Source organism: Physcomitrium patens, chromosome 6 (assembly GCF_059467195.1).
Source record: "Physcomitrium patens ecotype Gransden chromosome 6, ASM5946719v1, whole genome shotgun sequence".
NCBI lineage: Eukaryota > Viridiplantae > Streptophyta > Bryopsida > Funariales > Funariaceae > Physcomitrium > Physcomitrium patens.
The window spans coordinates 6,876,140-6,894,995 of record NC_143415.1 but is presented as its reverse complement, the minus strand read 5'-3'; the positions used below and the strand labels follow the sequence as shown (position 1 = coordinate 6,894,995).

Here is an 18,856-nt window from a genome sequence, read left to right as displayed (position 1 = left end):
CGCCAATCTTTATGATCTGGGTTGATTTTAGGTTTTATCAGGTAACTGACCTAGCACTGTAATTTCAATAATTCGTCATCAGATTGTTCCACACATTCACCCATCTATGTTGCTGCCTGCAATCTGACGTGTACCTTGATCAATCACTAGTGTGTACACAATTGGGCCTCGGGAATCTTGGTGTTTACTGTGAAGGTGTGTACATCATGAAATGAAATGTACTGATGCATGAGGTCAACTGTGCGAGGTCTTCTTCAAGTTTACCTACAATCTGGACACGACATTCCATAGAAGCGGAACCATAGAACCACATAGGCTGTTAAATAGTGTACCAATTACACTCATCAATCCTCATATTCCTTGATCCACAACGGTTTCATAATTCACCACGCAGAGGATTCGGTTTAGGATTTTGTTCACTGTTGGAACTGTTGCTGGTTCAACTCGCTTTCATCTACGCAGTGTTGTAGAATGTCTTTAGATGACAGCACTGGAAATTACCTTAACCCGGACCAGCTTCGACTTGACACATGTGGCTGATGTTCTGGGCCCACTGGAAGGTGATGTTCAGACTCGTCATGTGCTGTGTGCACAAGTTTGGTCGTTAACTGTTCTACTTAGTCACATCGAGGTTGAAGTTCCAACTAATAAATTTGCCATTCCGCTTTCTGATGTGCTCTGTCAACCCTTGAGCCAGTTGTCTTCCATACATCAAGTTCAATGAGCTTCGTCCCACGAGGATATCAGTTGCGTAATCCTCCCTGATTACCGTGTCAATGAAGCTAGCTAACAGGAGAGTACGAAATCGGGGATAATTTGAGACCGAATTTCGTGAGGAAGCTTGGAAGTGCAGCCTGAAACTGTTACTTTGCGGTTGAGTTCTTGCTGATGGAGACAAAGAATGCGGTGATTGATTCTCAAGCACATGAGAATAATACTCTACACGTGGACCTCGAGAAGATGCCTTTGTTGCCTTCATATCGGTTGGTTCCTGTTAAAGCTCTCTCTCAGGTATCAAGGTTGTAGAATCCTTAAAGCTCGTTTACTTGCCTAAGATTAGTGTAGAATTCTACATAGCAATTCCTTGCAGACATTGAGAGCTCCAATTAGGCGGGGGTGCTAGGGTTTCATTCTGATGAGATTGTTTTGGGTCCATTTTGTAGTCGTAGCAGATTTCTTTTACTTTTAGCTTGTTGGTTGCTGCAGTGTTGTGTTGGCTCCACTTACCTTCTGCAGGTCACACAGCATAGTATCACAGCCTTCACATGCCGCTCTTTATTACGCGCCACGCACAACGAATGGTGGAGCTCCTACTGCCGAAGCTAGTGGTGTCAATTAAACCTTGAATGGGTTTTCACACACTTCGGGGGATCGGTCGCAAGAGTGTATGGATGCGTGGAAGGATATTCTGAATGATAAGGGACGCTCGTTTTTCTGTCAGCTTTGGTGTGTCGGCCGAGTGTCTCATACTTGTAAGCAAACGTTCTGCTGCCTAGTCGTGTGCAGTGACTGTAATTAGTTGAAGGAAAACAATCGTAGTGTTGTATTATCATCTTTACAATATCCGAAACCATAGATCTGATGTATTTATGTGGTGATATGCACTCGAGTGGAAACAGAAGAGATTATGATGTTGAGTGGGATCAAGTTAATGAGATGCTTTTTGTAGTGAAACTGGAGTTTGTTTTGGATGCCAGTGGGTAGCTCACAAGTTAATGAATTCCAAAGATGTGTGTTGTTTGCAAATAGCTCCAGAATACATTCTTTGTGAAATAATTTTATTTATAATGTCTGAAAGTCAACACACATGTAGAGTAAATATGTGACTGTGAGCAGGCATGGAGGAACACACTCGTGTGGTTGTGTGAAGGTTAGAGTTCATTTGGTGGTCTTCTGTAGGGGTTGATTTGGATAGTTTGTTAGGATTTTCTGATTCTTTACAATATTCGCATGCATGCAGCGTATCAACCCAGTGATGCATCGCCTATTTCCTCGACCAACCAAGTCATCATAAATATTAAGGGATACCTGTAGGCACCCAATCGAATGGTGGATCACTCCACTCTATGACTACTGGTGACTCGTCAGGTTGTTGAGTACGTGGAATATTGCAATGGGTATTCTCCTAATACTTTTGGACATATTTGAACATATTTCTTTTCGAATCCCTCACCTTGCCAAAAGTGTCTGTTCATCCACGAAAACGTCATCTTAACGTTAATTGACCTAGTTCTGTTTCCGAATTGGCAAGCTTTGATGGGGTAAAGCTTCGCAGAGCACATGGTTCGCCCTGTTTATCAACTAGTTTTTGAAAGATGACTTCAGGAACAAAACAAATATAATTCTGTTGTCTTCATACATACTGTCCTTTCTTTGAGCATACTGTAGAGCCTCAATTCTTATACGAATAAAATGTACTTCCGATTCGGTCCAAATATCATAAATCTGCTCATGTGTCATTTGCTTGTTAGCAATGGGTAGTGACACTGTGAGGTGTAGCAAGTTGCCTTCTTGTATGGATAGAGCCAGTTGTGCGATAGTTAGGAGCCCTTTGTTGCGACACTCCAGAATGAGAGGTATATAGGAGATTCTTTTTTGCTGCATAATAAGCATGAGACGCTGTCAATTCAAGGAAGTCAAGAGTTGGTTGCTTGCCATGGAGAGCTGATATGTGACTGGGCGCGACAAGCATATAGCCAACTTTCTTACATTGTTTAATCAAGGAAACAGAAAGAGTCAGAAGATTTAGCTTCAAAACATTTATTTACACCTGGTTCTAGAGTGTACTGGCTTTGTTGCCATTGATTGGTGTAATTATTGTTATGGTAATTTGTAAACATGTTTATGGAAGTGTATATTGTCATTGCTCAGTTTCTGTGCTGGAACACATGTGTTTTGCTGTTGCAAATTAATTTGCCTTTGTGGGCTAGCCATTTCTTCTTTTAGCTGGTTACTCAGTAATAGGGTGGTGGAAATGCAGGCATGAGTTCAGGATGTTATGCAGAACAGCATTAGACCAGGCATTTTAACAGTAGTTCACATAACTGCAGTTTTCTTGAAACATCAGCTCTGGTTTTTGCAAACTGACATTCCTCTTTAACGCCATGACTTTTCAACTAAGAAAACTTTTTGTAAGCTGTAATCTTAATCCAGAGAGAGAGAGAGAGAGAGAGAGAGAGAGAGAGAATAGCAAGTCTTGAAAACATTTCTGTTGGTTATCGACATTACAATTTTATCTCGATTTGTATCTATCATCACACATTCTGTTCATACTAGCCATCACTGCATCATTCCCATGGTTTCTAAGTTAGCAGCTTCATCACAGGAGTTAAAAACAAAAGAAATGGAGCCAGTGATGGATAAGGTTGGGAGAATGAAGGTACTCTAGTTGTCCACACATCTTAGTAAGTGGTAAAAATGAGAGGGATTTGCCAAGGCTGCTGTTCACTGGTGAGAACCCATTTTGGTCTTTTTCAGGCTAAGGCAAGCAAATGGTAAGAAAAAATACTGGGGAGCAACTCAATTAACAAATGGACTGTCAGGCAATCAACCAGCAATTGCCTATGATGGATGGACAGGGCTGAGGCAGTGATTGATAAGACGCAAAAGGCTGCTTGATGGGACACTGAGCTTGGGATTGTCCGGCTGATGATGTTAAGTGTCTCCTCCTGCAAGCTGGATTATCTCAGAGCCAGGAATTATAAGGCAGAGAATAGTGATTCCAATGGCTGCTTTTTCGTCATCTCTCTGCATAAAAGTGCAACTTGTGTACTCTGAATATGGGATCACAGGAAAAGGTGATGGGAATTTTTCAGTACTCTTGGAACAACAGAGCTCCATGGGAATAAAAATTCTGCACAGAACATACATCTGTTCTCCATTGTTGCAAAAAAAACAAAGAAGTAACCATTAACCAATAACAACAAACTCATAAACACAGAATGGTGGAACAGTGGTGGGCTTGGCAGGTTAGGTAACATGTTCCCATTTGGAATGTGCTTGGTCACATCACTTTGATATTTCCTCAGCAATAGATAATATCTGGTCCCCCTCTCCACCCACAACCCCCCCCCCCCCAACTGTCAAACCCTCCATCTGGGAAATTGAAACTAGCCAAAAAGTATATCACCCTTTAACCCCCCTCTCTAAATTTTCTCCTTAGATAATAGTACCCATGGTCAGAAACATGGAGGGCATTCACATGAGAATGAATACAACAATGAGTCAGTCAAGTGGTCCAACAAGCCCTGGAGAGCCTGTTTTTTGGTGTCACCCTGGTCAAGAGAATATATGCACGTTCTTGAACAATACACAATTTAATAGCATCCCTGTGGTGGGTAGAAAGGGGCCAAGTGTGTGAGGGAGGGGGGGGGGATGATGAAGTGAAAGAGAGGAGGCCCTTGGACCCTTCCCACTCTACCAGATGCTTCAGAGCTTGCTGCATCCTCTTCATCCATCTGGTCCTTGCTGTGTCGCTCTCTCCATTGTTATCATTTATTAGGCACAAGATATAATATATTCCAATTTTTTGCAAGTACATGGGCTTCCCTAGCCCTGGTGGTGGAGGGTGCTGTCCGGCACAGTCTGTGTTATGATTATTGTGGCTTTAACTCAGGCAAGTATTTTTTTGAAAAGAAGAAGGGTGCCAAACATTGTTGTCAAATAATGTGATGGAGACAAATCTTAAAGGACATTTGGCAAGGCCTCTATCACTCTCACACTCTCTCTCTCTCTCTATGCCTCTTTCTCCCCCTCCTTGCTTTGCTTTACTCTTCCTCTTGGGTAGCATTGAAGTGAGGTGTTAAAACACACATAGGATTCTCTCTTGTTGGCTCTCTCTCTTGTTCTCCGGCCTGTTTTTAATATGAAGTTGTTTGTGGTGTGTCCTTCATAGTGTAAGTGTTTGGGGAAACTTGTGCAGTTCATGTGGCAAAGTGGATTTGTCTTGGTTATTGGGACTTATTACAATTTTTTTTTAAAGCTGTGGGTGGGGTTGGATTAGAAGAGGTTAGAGTGATTCAATAGGAGTTGAACAGAAGGTTTCAATCAAGAGGAAATTGAATAAGTTAAAACATGGTGGGAAAGAGTAACTATTCAAGGTATAAAAAGGACATTGAGAAGTGTTATTGTAATGTGATAAGATAAGAGCTTTTGCAATCAAGTACAAGTTGAGATGATTTAAGGGTACCCTATTTGCATTTTACTTTACAATTGGAAATTGTTTTTAACAACTAAGGTGTTTCAAACAAAGTCAATATCAAGTATATACTTTTTCATGATCTCTGTCACATTTATTTCTATGTATATATACAAACAAAAGATAACTGATGCTTCAATACAAATGCAGATTTGATGCCCTGAAAACCTACTTAAAAGAAAATACTAAGTAAAATTTTTTATTTTTATTTTGTGAGATTTGAAGTGGTGAGCTTATTTTTTATTTAATTTTTTTATCATTATTATAATTAAAATATATAAAATTGTAATATTTTTAATTTTTAAAAGTATTACCTTTGAGAGAATACAACACGTGATGTGGAAACCTAATTAGCATTTTTTAATGCTAATAAATTTAAGTATCCTAATTATTTATTATATACTTCAATTAAATAAATCTAAAAAATAGAAAAGAACAAAATTTCACGTATTAGTTCATTATATGATTAAAATTTATTTTTATTTTTTTACTTTTGGATTTTATATTCAGCATTGCATTCATAAAATTTAATTAATATTCATAAAATTTCAATATCTTGTTAGTTATACCAATTTTTGATAAGGTATTCCTCAAATTCACTAATTTTGCTCTGTCACTCATCCATGCAATATTATGTGAGAAAAAAAAAAAAAACAAACAAACAAACAAAAAACAAAAAAACCTAAAGTTCTCATATATCAAGTCTAAACAAATATAAAAAATATCTATTGTGGTCACACAACTTAGAATTCATATTTACTAAGTGCATATCAAATAAACATATCAACTTTTAAAACTTGATTAGAATGTAAGATTGAGTGACTAGCAACTGGAAAAGAGCTACCTAGTCATTTTCAGGATCATGCAATCCTCTTTCAACACACAAAAACCTCACACACACACACACACACACATATATATATATATATATATATATATATATTTCTATTTTTTTTCTAATTTTAACTTTTGCTAGACATGTAATAACATATAGAATTGCAGATTATATTTTAGCTTCAAATTTTGTCAGGTTAATTCACACAAATGAATATCACACAATAAAACATTGATTGGTGTGTCAAAAGAGGAAGCAGAAGAAGAAGGTACAACCATAGAATAGATTTTTGTAGATTGTATTCATGTTTGTAACAAGAATCTACATCTACTATAAGCCCTACCCATTTTTTTTCAGAAGTATCAAGTTATGTATCTTTGTGTTCTATCTCAAATGCTCCAATTATCAGTTGAGTGTGCCATATGCACTACAGTTCCAACCTTTGCAATTAGTGTGCTATTTCAATAGAAGCATGCCTCACAGTAATTGAAATAAAAGGTGGTGTGGGTTTTTGACCCTTGATGCACCTCGAGGCTGGACTAATGGGGACAGCTCAAGCTTGTGGAAGTCTATTTGGAGGACAAGCAATCAGCAGCTATGAAAGCAAATTGGCCAGGACGCAGAGGTTGATAGTGCTAATCTTTAGTACTAGGCCCCCACCCATTTAGTTCCATTTGATCAACACTGGTGGTTTTTTAGCACCTTGTCAATTGTTGCAGTACCTCCCCCAGAGAAAAACTTAGTCTAATGGATTGGGGGATGCTTCATGTACCACCCCATCTCAGGTTTATGGGAAGTCTAATCAACCTCGAAGGGGTGATGGGACATGATCTCAACACCCAAGTTTGCTGAAAGCTGATGATTGTGAGTAAGTTTGAAGCTTGACCTTGGAGTTAATGGATGAAACTTGCAGAGAGTATTACTGAGAATGTTGAAAATATTATATGTATATATATATAACTATATCATGCTAGAACACATGGTTCTTGTAGTTAATCTGCACATGGGTTAAACTGAAGTTGAGGTAGAGAAGAACCCAGGTATACGTATTATGTTATTTTACTTCATATTGAATTAGACATGATCAATGTGGAGTAGTGAAGTGGGATTCAGAAGTCACAATAGGATTTAATCTCAGCAAGATTGGGTGAAATCAGTCAGAAAAGGGTGGCTGACAGCAACTTAGGAGTCTTAGTATGCAGCAATTATACCTATCTGGACTATTTCATCTCCACAGCTATATTTCTGCAATTCTTGAGTCAATATGACATGTTCAGTATGTTAATCAGTAAACGAATATCTATCTATCTATCTGTATGTGTGAAGGGATGAATGAATGAATTAATGAACGAATTAAACTCGAACAATTCAAAATGAAAGTCAAATAGCATAAAATGCAGAGTGGTTTACCAAAAAAATTACAGAGCAATACTGGAAAAGTCACCAGAATTCAATCCCATGCGATTCGTCGCCGGAAGTTGCACAGTAGATTGGACTAATGCTGGTGTTGTACATAATGAACTCTTGCTGTAATACATTACATTCTACGTCTTGAAATGAGTATTTTCCTATAATATGAAATATGTAGTGCTGGGCCACTAGTGCACTCCAAATGATAGGAACTTGCAAGGGGGTTCCAGAACGAAGCCAAAGAAGAGTGCCAAAAATGAAACATGCTCGTGGATTTTCCAGCAACAGTGAATTGAATGAGTGAGCGACGAATCATTGAGGGAACCATGGACGTGACAAGAAACCAGCTGCAGATACGACCAAGAGAGACAGAGACAGAGAGGGAAAGGGAAGGAAAGAAGGAATAGATTACAGCACACACCTGATGATCAACAATAAGTGTACAATTTACTTCAGAACTAGCTTCACCAGTTAGATCAATTAGCTTTCACCGATGTGCTGTCTGCAGAAGGTCATCATTAATGTTTTGTTGCTCGTTCCTTGAGTCTCAGTTTGTTAACATGAGTTTTTCTCTTGTTCTCATCACCAGCTCACTTTGACGATGATGCTCAACCCTGCTAGACCATGAGTTTGATTCATGCACACATTCAACAGTTAGCGTTTCATGTGCAAGCTTATGATTTTGAAGGCTTCCAGGTAATTTTCAGAAGCTGCTGTTGCTACTGAATTTGTTATGTCGAGTTTCTGCTCGGTTGGTGGTGGTGAATTGGAGACAAGGACGTGTGCACCACCTACAACATTAGCCAAGCTACGAATGCTACTTTGAGGCCAGAGACTTGGTGTAGGGGACCTTTCACGACAGTTGGTTACCAGACTAAATCGGTCAGAATGCCGTTGCATTGAATTGTAGCATTCCACAGAATCTTAAAGTAGTTGAATATTAACCGCTCCAAAAGCTAGACTGAAACTGGGTGCTCCTGAGAATAGTACGTCGATCGTTAACATGAAGACGTGAGTGTATGCAATCAACTCGAGTGGAACTTGACTTTGATTCAAGGAAGCAGGAGCTTATAAATGAAGCGAGCTAGGCAGATGCTCCAGCATCGGTTCAGTGACTTGGAGTTTTTTCTAGAATAGTTCATGAAAATAGCTCGCAGATTTTAACACGGTTTGGAGAACCTTTGTTGCCGTAGTTGGTGACATTGTTTGCTGCGATTTGGGGAACCGCATTCTTCCTTCAGCAGGTGTGAGTAAATTATGTTTCTTGGGCCTCTTTCGTGAAGTGCAGTAATATGGTGCAGTAGTGAGCAGAAGGGTGATAGAGGTGCACTCCAGATGTTCAAGTTATAACAGGGGTCTGGGATTTTTGTTTACGCGGAGAGGGCATCAGTAACTCTGGAAGAGTATATCTGAGTATTCCCAATTTTGTTGTTTCCGATGGAACACTTGTCTATCTCGATTTGTTCTAAGCGCCTTCAAGTAAGCTCCTAAAACCCCAAGAATTATCAGGTGGATTCAAATTTCTATCGAATACTAGGGATGTGCAATTTTTCCTCGTTCAATGTGCAATTATCTTTCCTCACAGAACTCATGGTCCTAACCTGCTTGTTTCCTGTTTAGCGTGTTCTTTGTCACCATGAAACTCGTAATTGATAGTTGGACGCGCAACTGGCGAAACGAGTTCTCAATGAGGCCGTGACCTGGCCATTGACCTGCACCAAATCAAGCATCGATGGTTAATGCTGCAGCAGAGAAAACGTCTCTTCGCTACCAAATAACTCATGCCAGAGCTGACAGAAGGTACAAAGTAAAATGCCTTGGGGTTCAAAAATTGTCAGGTGCAGCTCCAGACATGACCCCATTGCGACTGTCCTTTAAAAACGATCTGGACCTAATTATGGCTGAAACAGACATCACGAGTACTTGAAAAGTGAATTAAGCACTCTCTCAGCCCACTAGAACACCTCAATGTCTCGGCTCAACTTCATTTAGTTTTACTTGACAGAAGTATGTCACCTCAATGTTACGAAAAGTATTTCTTATTTTGAAAAAAACGAAAAAAATTGGATGCTTCTGTAAAGACTAGAACTGTTCCTACCATTACAAATCATAACAATATACATAATTTACAGTTGTGCAGGAATCGTCGTTTTTGAGGAACTAGTTCAAGGAATTTGCGACACTGAATGCACCTCCACTGATACCAGGAAATCGGAGCTGCTCCGGTACGTGAAGCTCGACATAATCTTCATCTAGCTAGATAGTGGATTTTCATGAACTAACAAGTGAACACTTTGAAGTCCATGACTTCTTGAGACTGACTAATCTAAATTGGATTTGTTACAGCTGGTATACGAAGAAACGAACCCCCATTGGTGGCTGTCGACTACCTAAGCTCCAACTTCCAGCTTTGCAGCTATTATAAAGACCTTTCCGACTTCATTACTCTGTTAGAGCAGGTAAAGCTCACTAGAATTCGTGCTGTTCATTTGACACTCGCTGCAAATAGGAACCAATCGTTACCTCAGAGATGGACCAAATACATACAATTTCGCCCGAGGCTGCAGAGAAAGTTCTCGTTCGCGAATTTCCATGCACAGAATCAAGTCTTCAACAATCAGCATTGAAATCCTTTTGGTTTATTGGACCTACTTCTACACAAAGCTCATCCGACGGTAACCCCAGAGAAATCAAGAAAAAGGTGCACTATTCCTCATGTGAAACAGCTCCAGTAACATCGACCCCTACTCTCAGAAATTTTCAAAGTCATGGTGAGTTCAGACCTCGCAAACGTCAAGTGAAAATTAACACAGGTTTCCTCTAGTTTAGACCTAAGAAGACGAGGTTTGAACATTTACATTCATTTCGAGTATATGGTTATAAATGTGACGGATAGTGTTGGATAAACATGTGTAGAGAAAGACCAGGTCGATCAGGTGACTCGAGACTTGTGCGAAAACTTCGAAAGTTGGGTGGATGCTCCAATAAGAGCCGAAGTTGAGCACCCTTGGAAGAAAGCTAGGATGACACCATGTGGGCAGATATTGGGCAGCAGACAAAGCAGAGATGATGCTCCAATTGCCACTATTCCAGTTTGTCGCAATGGAGAAGCTCCTGAAGATACTGGCTATTGCCTCAATGTTACCCAGAACTACATGGATCTCAAAGGAAGTGAACGTGTGAGTGAGGGATCCACTCGCTGGGGCGTTAAGCGGAAAGTTGATGCAGTTGATGGGCTTACAGCTCACGCATACAGTGATCATGCCAACAGACACCTGAGGGATAAGCTTAACGACTTTTATCTACGAAGTGTTTTAGCGAATGAAAATGAAGCTGGCATTGTTCCTTTCAATTTCATGCAATCGCTAAGAGGACAATGGACAGTACCATCGCCCTCGCCGTCAGCTTATCCTACTCCTGCGAAAACCATGGACTTGTATGGTCTGCAAGCAAGCACAGCTGGAGGGATCCTAAAACGTACGCAATCATGTCACGCGTCCAAGGATCCAAAGACATTAAAGACTCATCACAGCAGATCCACAAATATGCTGAAGCTTCCTAAAGACATGCAAGGCCGGTGGTCCAGTGAAAGGTGTAAACAACCCACATCTAGCAAATTTCAAAGTTCCGAACTTCTACGTAATTTTCCTTGTGTTTAATTTTCATGACTCCGTTGCAGTAATTGCTGTCGGGATAAGACGGTAACCGTTGCCACAAAGTATAGTTGAAGCTTCCGGAGACAGACATGAAGCTCATTTGTGGAGTTGACATAAATCTGATTGATCTTGTTTTTCTTACGTAATTTGAAGGTACAAGTCTGCGCAGCTGAAGCTTATAGAAATAATGCACGAGCGCAAAGCGCAGCCAGGAAGACCAATCCGAAGACCTGCTCTGCGTGGAGAGGCACGAAAGCACATTGGAGACACAGGGCTGCTTGATCACCTTCTGAAGCATATGACTGATACGGTTGTAAGCACCGGCGAACGCTTTCGCCGTCGGCACAACGCAGAAGGAGCCATGGAATACTGGCTGGAAGATGCAAGTCTGATGGAAATACGTAAAGCAGCTGGAGTCGAGGACCCTTCGTGGATTCCTCCTCATGGTAATACCAGATTTCCATGCATTACAAAGTTAATCCGTTAGCGTCTCCAGGGCTTCATAGATTTTGTCGAACTTGACCTAACATGTGGAAACACTTAGACATGTTCAACCATCGATATATTTAGATCTAAAACGTAACGTGATGATCCGTAAGAAGACTTTGTTGGACTTCGAATACAGAACTGTCGGACTGTAGTTTTTCCTGTTGGCCTTCCAAGTGGACGTCGTTCAGATTCTGTCTTTCTGAAATCAACCGAAATCTCAATATTGAACGTCTTCAGCTTTTTGTAAAACATAGCTGTGTCTAAGTAGTTGTGTTTATTTTCGTGGCGATCTCCTGTAGGTTGGAAACCAGGTGATAAGTTTCGAAGTGGTTTATGGGAAATTAGCCGAAGCATGTCGTCCTCCGAAGCTGCGGAAATGAGTCAGCTCAAGGAGACGGTAGAAGTACTTAAAAGGTTTGTAATATGACACTCAGCTTTTCCTCAGTACTTGGTCTCAAAAGTGGATCTGGAAGATTTCCAAATAACTATCACTACAAGAATCTAATTGTTCTCTACCAACTAGCTAGTACTTTGATTGGAATAGGAACAAGTGGCAGCTGACTTAGAAATCGATTATCAATTCAAGGACTGAAGTTACTTATCTCTACGACCACATGTTTGGTTTGTGAGCAGAGAGATGAAGTTCCTGTTTCATAAATTAAAGGAATTGAAACATATGGAGGTTCTACGAACTGAAGAGACAAACGATGTAGGAGTGAAGCCGTATGAAACTGGCCATGTGGTTGGCTTGAGAACTTATGACGATTCGGACAAGAAGATTTCGGTAAATTGATTTATCCTTTAACAGAATATCACCTTGGATAGTGAAACACCATAATGTGCCCACTAATTCATTTCATTTTTCTCTGTTGAAACTTCAGGAGGAACAAGAGGAACAACATGAGAAGACTACGACAGCTGCAGGAAGCACTACTTTGGAATGGCAGCTTGCAGACATTCGGAAAGAAGTCAATCGAATGCAGGTTAGGTTCATGTACCTAAGGTTAAAATGTGCCGTCATACAAGTTCAACTATCGAAGTAAAGCGTTTCAACAAAAGGAACAGTTCACAAATATTATTAGGATGTCATTAGATGTGTCACAATCGATCAAATCTCTTCTCCTAAAGGTCTGACACGAAGTTCGAGCTGAAAGGATGTATAAGTTGCAGTGAATGTAAGTCATGATGAAGTTGATACCAACCTGCCAGAAGTGCAAATGTGGTAGCCCTCGTGTATTTGCGGTATCTACTTCTTGATCAATCCTTTTTTCTGCGTGCAGTCAGACGTTCAATGCATTCTAAAGCTCCTCGGTTACCAACAACACGTAAGAGAGTCTTCAGATGGTTCTCCGCAGATTGAAGGTTTCGACAGCGGCACGCCAGGCTTGCTGCTCTCTGCAGGTGAGGAAGTCCTGTCAGTGACGAACATGTCTGAAACTCTTTTCCCAGCCAGTTCATCACCAGGGGGCCATACTCATCCTGAGCCCATAGCAAGAGAATTTGCAAGCGTGAACAGCGCAACTAGCAGCAGCACTGATGCAGCTGGTCCCATCACCCAGGAAACCTACTCCATTAGAGAGAACCAGGTAATGCCCCAGCCCCAAGAATGTTGTACAGTCTACTATTATTGGAATCGAACAAAGATGTAAGAATGACCAATTTTTATTGTGTTATTGACTATAAAAACCCACTTCCTTTGTCGCATAACAGGAATGCCAAATCAAAATGGACGGTAGCAGCGTACCTCAAATCTGCCTGCGTCCTCGAGAGGCTGCTACCCCTGTGTGGCTGAATTTGACCACGGCATCAAGTAACCATGCCGCCCCAGCAAACAATTCTCGATGGGATGATTATACTAACCCTTTCCATCGAGACCACCCTGGAGTTTGTGCATCGGCCACGAATTCTCGTGAGGGATCACCGGTGCACTTCAATTTCGCTGGTGTCTCCCGACCGTTGGCAAAAGAGTGTCCTGTGGCAGCGGCAATGGCTGGTATGTTCGGATGCATGGTGCAGACGAAGCAACACTCGATCAAAGGCGAGAGTCTCGACCATGTGGTAGGTATCCAAACCTCCTAGCTGCGCTCTTCGCCTCTACTGAAAATCAGTAGCAAGAGATTGCATAAACTAATTTGCTGTTTTTGAAATTTGCGCAGACGGGGGCCGCCATGTCAACTACCGGGAGACCCGAGAAGTGCATGATCCCATTGAGTTTTGAAAGAGCCTTTGGTGCATGTCAAGCCTTAGCTTTGACACCCGGTGACAATTCTTCTGGACAAGGACCACCTCTCTCTCTTTCGTTGTCACTCACACTGGGTTCGCAAGTAAAGCTCTGATGTTCAAGTTGGATCCGACTCCATCCTGAAACGTCCTTGAATGACTTGTAAATTTCGAAACTAGTGATCGTAGTGCCAGAGAATTTTAGGTGAAGTTGGATCATTATGAATTGAGTGACTGATGTCTCCTTGTAAGAGTTTCCTAGTCTTTTTACGTAGACCCGTAAACTGCATCATAAATCAGTCGATCTCGACAACCTTTGGTCAAATTCTTGTATGAACCCCTAATTTATCTTTCAAATCGTGTTCAGTACTTGCACCATATGAATACTGGCAGACGACTGATTGTTGTTTGGAAAACACACCCGACAGTGGTGCAATCTTCATACACTATTTTGGAGGAGAAGATTCTTTGCGATACTATGGAATATAGGTTGATGATCGAGATATTGCACAGGGACTTGTATAAGCGTTGATTCGAATACTCGTCTGATTTGAATAAAGCTCGCCTTCCAGAACGTTTAAGTTCAAGTGAGCTATCTAGAAAACCATACTTCTTGTTATACTTGGCAACGACCTCCACAAACTGATTTTCACTATCATCTACACTAACGTTGAAGGAGTTAAGCCTGTAGTCTGTTCAAGACCGATTTCTAGCATGCTTAAACTTCAAACATGTTTCCTGCCTAAAGAACTAAATGCCTCGGCCACACAAAAATACACAAAGGTATTGATGATTTTACTGTACAGTCTAATGGCAACAATTCAGCAATCTTCTAATTGCATATTGGACACCGAATTAATCCATTTTCATTACATTCACTGCACCGCACCACCTCATTTGCCTCATTTACCACCTTGGTACTGCCACTGCAATTTGAGCAGGGAACAAAGCGGATCCCCCCACATCCGTCACATTCTTCGCGGGACTTTTGAGATGGCATACCATCCACAAAACTGGCAAGGGTGCCATCCTCATGCAATCGAATGAGGGTATCTACACCTCCAATATAACGGCCCTTAATGAAAGTCTGAGGAACTGATACCAACTTTCCAGCAAGTTTCTTCAATTCCTGCCGAAACTCTGCATGAATGGACACATCCCGCTCATCAATCTCAACGTTAAAGCTCTCCAAGATGAATCTTGCATTGTTACAATCTTCGAATGTTTTGCGAATCCCACGCAAGGTAGTTGTGTAGAGCACAATTCGGTCTTTTCCAGCTGGGGGACACTTTCGCGCATACTGTGCCCAGGGATCAGGCTTCACTGCTACTCCTTTATCTACATTTCCATGTCGAATTTTGTCAACAAACAATCCATCTCCCAGTTTAACAAGTGACATCGGTGAATGCCCATTATTCTCGGAAACGTCAGAAGCGAAATCAGCTTCACTTTTACTATCCTCCACCTTGTACCATTTTTCTGTGGAGAACATCTCCAGGGCTTCTTCAAAAGAAGCTAGTAAATCGGAGTCCATCTCCGAGTCTTCGATACCATCCACAATGAGTGAACTTCCAGAATTTGTGGTCACACCTCGTTCCGTGGCGCCTGTCGGGCTTTTACCAGCTCCAGTCGACGATCCTGTGGCTCCTGCTCCAAAACTTTTGTTTTCCGGAGAAACCTCACCGTCTCTGCTCCGACGGGCCCCGTCACCCAAAACCTGGACATGATTGCAAAAGAAGTCATGATCTGGCACCTTGCTAGCTTTCTGACACCCTACAATAATATTGAAGGCATTGTAGCTCACATAGCCACTACGATTAGAAGTGCAATCCTGAGACTGAAACTACTTCCTTGGCCTGGGCACGGTGTAGTGCTCATGAAAGGATAGAGCATCGTTTGCTGCTTTGAAAAAGACTGGCTATCACTCAGACTAACCTGACAAACCATCAGCATTTTGGAACCTGGCAATTCAGGAGGGGCATTCATGTCTACCTGGCTTATAGAGTTCTTCCGATTTTGAAGTTCAGACGAGGCTGCAAGAGAAAGCACGTGTATTGAAGAGGCAAATCGTGGCACTTCCCGAGTGGGCTCATTCGATGTCCCGCAAAGCTCAAATTGCCCTGGACGGACAACAGCACCCTCATGGCCCAAGGAAGCTGTAACAGAACCTGAAGCACAGTTGCTTTCCACGTCAGGATCTGATGATGTCGTTGCTTTCGGCTGCACTAGCCTTGAGCTCACACTACACTGCTCTTTATGGATAGCACTTTCAACTTCAACCCCTAGTTTTGTGTTCAGTGACGTAGAAGTTTTACCAGGCTTTAAGATCGGAGATTTCGATGGGTGCAGTTGTGATGGCATGTTTTGCGCTTGCGCAGAAACATGCTCTTCCGATACCAGCATAATCGGAGCAACGTCAGGTTGTCGAGGATGTACAACAACATGAGAGGCAGTGGTTCCTTTAACTGCAACATTCCTCATAGTTGGTGAAAGAGGCTGAGGAAGGCCTGTAGTTATAACTCTGCTTGTTTCTTGGACTGAGACATTCTCGTCCAGTTTCAACGTCATTGGTTGGCGAGAACGTAAGGAGTTATTGATTATAGTGGTAGCTTTGCGCAGGGGAGCTATTGACGATGGCATCAGCTTCGTTACAACATCATCCCGCTCGGGCACTACTGGCGAGCTCGCAGGCATAAGTGCTGTCCTGACCGGCTTAACGTTCTCCGTACCACTACCATCGACTGAGTTGAAGCCACTCACAACATTACCATTCAAACCAAGTGAAATGGCTTTGGTTGGGTCGTCAGAGTCCAGTTCACTCAGCGTGTGAATAGTGATAAAGCTAACGGATCTCTCAAAGGGCTTCACCACAGGAAAACTGCTCGTCCTCTTCATTAGTTTCTCTTTTGGTTTCGCAGTTCCATCTTCGGCCAGATCATCCATCAACTCCCACATGTTAATAGTCTCGTGATCATTTCTCGAAGCCTGCGAATGTAGTCGACGCTTACCTTCCGAAACTCGCCGAAAACTAGTACTTCCTGTCAGTCGTGAAGTATCCGTTCCCCGAGTATTACCCATCTGCTTAGAAATATCTGATTTTGTTGGGGGCGGAATTTTGGGAAGATTACGACTAAACTCTGACCATGTCTTCGCAACCATATCCTCATGGACATCGAGGTTTTTCAACTTCTCATAGTAAGCGTTATGAGGAGAATCAGGTTTGTTTACAAAGTTCTTATCATTGCCATCATTCTTGGTGCCGTCTACCTTCAAAATTCCATAAGTGCTGGAAGTTAGAGCCACCATATGGTAGCCAGTGTCGCTGTTGCCATGTGTTTGTAATGGCATGAACAATCTTCTGCCTGTCTTTACAAGACGAGACTCGCAGTTCGACTCCACTCCATCCTTGGAAGCGACACATCCCATCCTTCAAAAAGATACTTCGAGAGGAGCAATCAATCACAGCTGCTCAAAATCAATAAACTAGAGAATTGGAGAAATTCGAAAAGTACTATCTGAACACCGTAGAGGAAATCTAAAGACACATCCAAAGCTGTCATGAGGTGAATTAAATGTTGAGTGATGTTCTGCAATAAAATGCAATGTCGACTGCACCAGTAGTCACCACTATAAAAACTTCAGCTATACATCATTGATAATATTGCTTTCGAACAATATAAGTTTCAGTCTGGTTAGCATATCCATGTAGCATAATTCAAGACTAACAAGAAATAGTAGAAAGAACGTCTTTACGACGTGAAAGGTCTTCGCATAAATTCCAAAGCAATCCACTAAGGAAACAAACCGTGCTTACTGACAAGGTTTCTCATAATATATTTTAAACTTCCAACATTTCATTAACATATTTTGCATTAATTATTCTCCTTAACTTTGAGCAACATCCATTCCAAGAACCTCGAGAATACCTACAAAAATTCTCGAACATACACTGAATCAAAGTAGAAAGTCCAAAAACGTTTATAGTACTGGTGATGCAATGGAACACGATATACACAGCGATTGGGAGCATAATGTCAAACGCAAAGTAGAGGCCCATACCTCAAAGTTTGCAGATCTGTTTCAAGCGCTAAGTGTTAGCGTCCCAATTTGCAGAGAGCATTGTGCTATCAATACATTAAAGCGCTTCACTACTTCCTGTTAATCAATCGTGCCTCTTCTTGAGCCCTCCATCTTTTTCGATGGACGCTGCTGATAATCCACAAAGGCCTCACCAGCAGTGTAAGCCGAATACCTGTTATCCTACCCCTGAAAATCAGTTCCTCCTCCAACTTAACAATAATCGTTACAAAAACTTTCCTGATTTCGCAACGGCAAATTCTCTGATCACGGCAGAAGATGCATCTTGGGCTCAACAACGGTAGTGACCTTACGCGCCCCTACAATCCCACAGCATTCCCCACCTTCCATCTTGTAGGTCTCCACGAGAAAGAACTCATCAATACTTCGTTCAGCTTCGCAACCACGCACTCTACACCTAGCTCTCCTCATTTATCAACACCATCACTATAAGATACCAGACGAGAAGCAGCTCACACCTTTGCTTCACCAATTAAACCATCGATCGCCCTTTCTTTCCCTCACTCCCTTCAACTGTTGCATTCGAACACCACTGGGCCTAGACTCCCCGCCTCCTGCCTCAGCCAGTCTCTTGACTCAAATAAATAATCGGGTAAAGAAAAGAAAAATCTAAAGCAGGAAAAGTATCAAACCATTAGCTCTGGCCAATCCAAGTTCTCCCTGAGTCCAATCCAGCAAGCTTAGCACATCCCCGACGGAAGCGAAATCGTAAAAGCACTGCAGGCCAAGAACAAATCAGCACAGAGCACCAGACGCCATGTCCGCGTTGTGGCAGTTGTGAGAGACAACCCCAGAGCCGAACCAAGGGTGAAGATTTCAAGCTGGCGCAATCGAACGGTGCAAAGGATGCGGTGGCAAGTGTGGACACCGGGGGACTCACAATTGCCACTTATCGCCTTCGTAGTTGTGTAATAGAGGTATTGTAGTTGTACCGCGGTCACTAGATTCTTG

General features: G+C 41.8%; 2 protein-coding genes and 1 long non-coding RNA gene across 10 annotated transcripts; 2 read left to right on the top strand and 1 right to left on the bottom strand.

The window, feature by feature from the left end:
- The first annotated feature begins 544 nt into the window (after nt 1-544).
- LOC149989128 (uncharacterized) lies at nt 545-2,433 on the top strand. Of its 4 annotated transcripts, none has more exons than XR_016503257.1 (3): nt 744-983; nt 1,237-1,472; nt 1,961-2,433. It is a non-coding gene; the product is annotated as an uncharacterized LOC149989128 (long non-coding RNA). The 4 variants fall into 4 exon arrangements; XR_016503255.1 differs by having other exon boundaries at nt 744-1,011; XR_016503254.1 differs by lacking the exon at nt 1,961-2,433 and having other exon boundaries at nt 545-1,011; nt 1,237-1,586.
- Nucleotides 2,434-7,733: 5,300 nt separating this feature from the next.
- LOC112283180 (uncharacterized) lies at nt 7,734-14,132 on the top strand. Its single transcript, XM_024521593.3, has 12 exons — nt 7,734-8,921; nt 9,063-9,242; nt 9,575-9,667; nt 9,789-10,213; nt 10,359-11,034; nt 11,252-11,544; nt 11,887-12,001; nt 12,221-12,371; nt 12,469-12,570; nt 12,868-13,173; nt 13,298-13,645; nt 13,744-14,132. Exons 4-12 carry the CDS (start codon nt 9,973-9,975, stop codon nt 13,921-13,923), a joined length of 2,412 nt encoding a protein of 803 aa, XP_024377361.1. The 5' UTR covers nt 7,734-8,921; nt 9,063-9,242; nt 9,575-9,667; nt 9,789-9,972; the 3' UTR covers nt 13,924-14,132.
- A 203-nt stretch (nt 14,133-14,335) lies between these two features.
- LOC112283181 (uncharacterized) lies at nt 14,336-18,650 on the bottom strand. 5 transcript variants are annotated; one of them, XM_090251074.1, is made up of 4 exons: nt 18,538-18,650; nt 16,123-18,059; nt 15,800-15,975; nt 14,336-15,524 (listed from the first exon to the last, which is right to left on the bottom strand). In XM_090251074.1, the coding sequence occupies exons 2-4, from the start codon at nt 17,231-17,233 to the stop codon at nt 14,640-14,642; spliced, it is 2,172 nt and encodes a 723-aa protein (XP_090107200.1). In that variant the 5' UTR covers nt 17,234-18,059; nt 18,538-18,650; the 3' UTR covers nt 14,336-14,639. The 5 variants fall into 5 exon arrangements, with proteins under 5 accessions (XP_090107200.1, XP_073390562.1, XP_073390563.1 ...); XM_073534461.2 differs by having other exon boundaries at nt 16,123-17,272; nt 17,867-18,635; XM_073534462.2 differs by having other exon boundaries at nt 16,123-17,247; nt 17,867-18,635.
- Between the last annotated feature and the right edge of the window lie 206 nt (nt 18,651-18,856).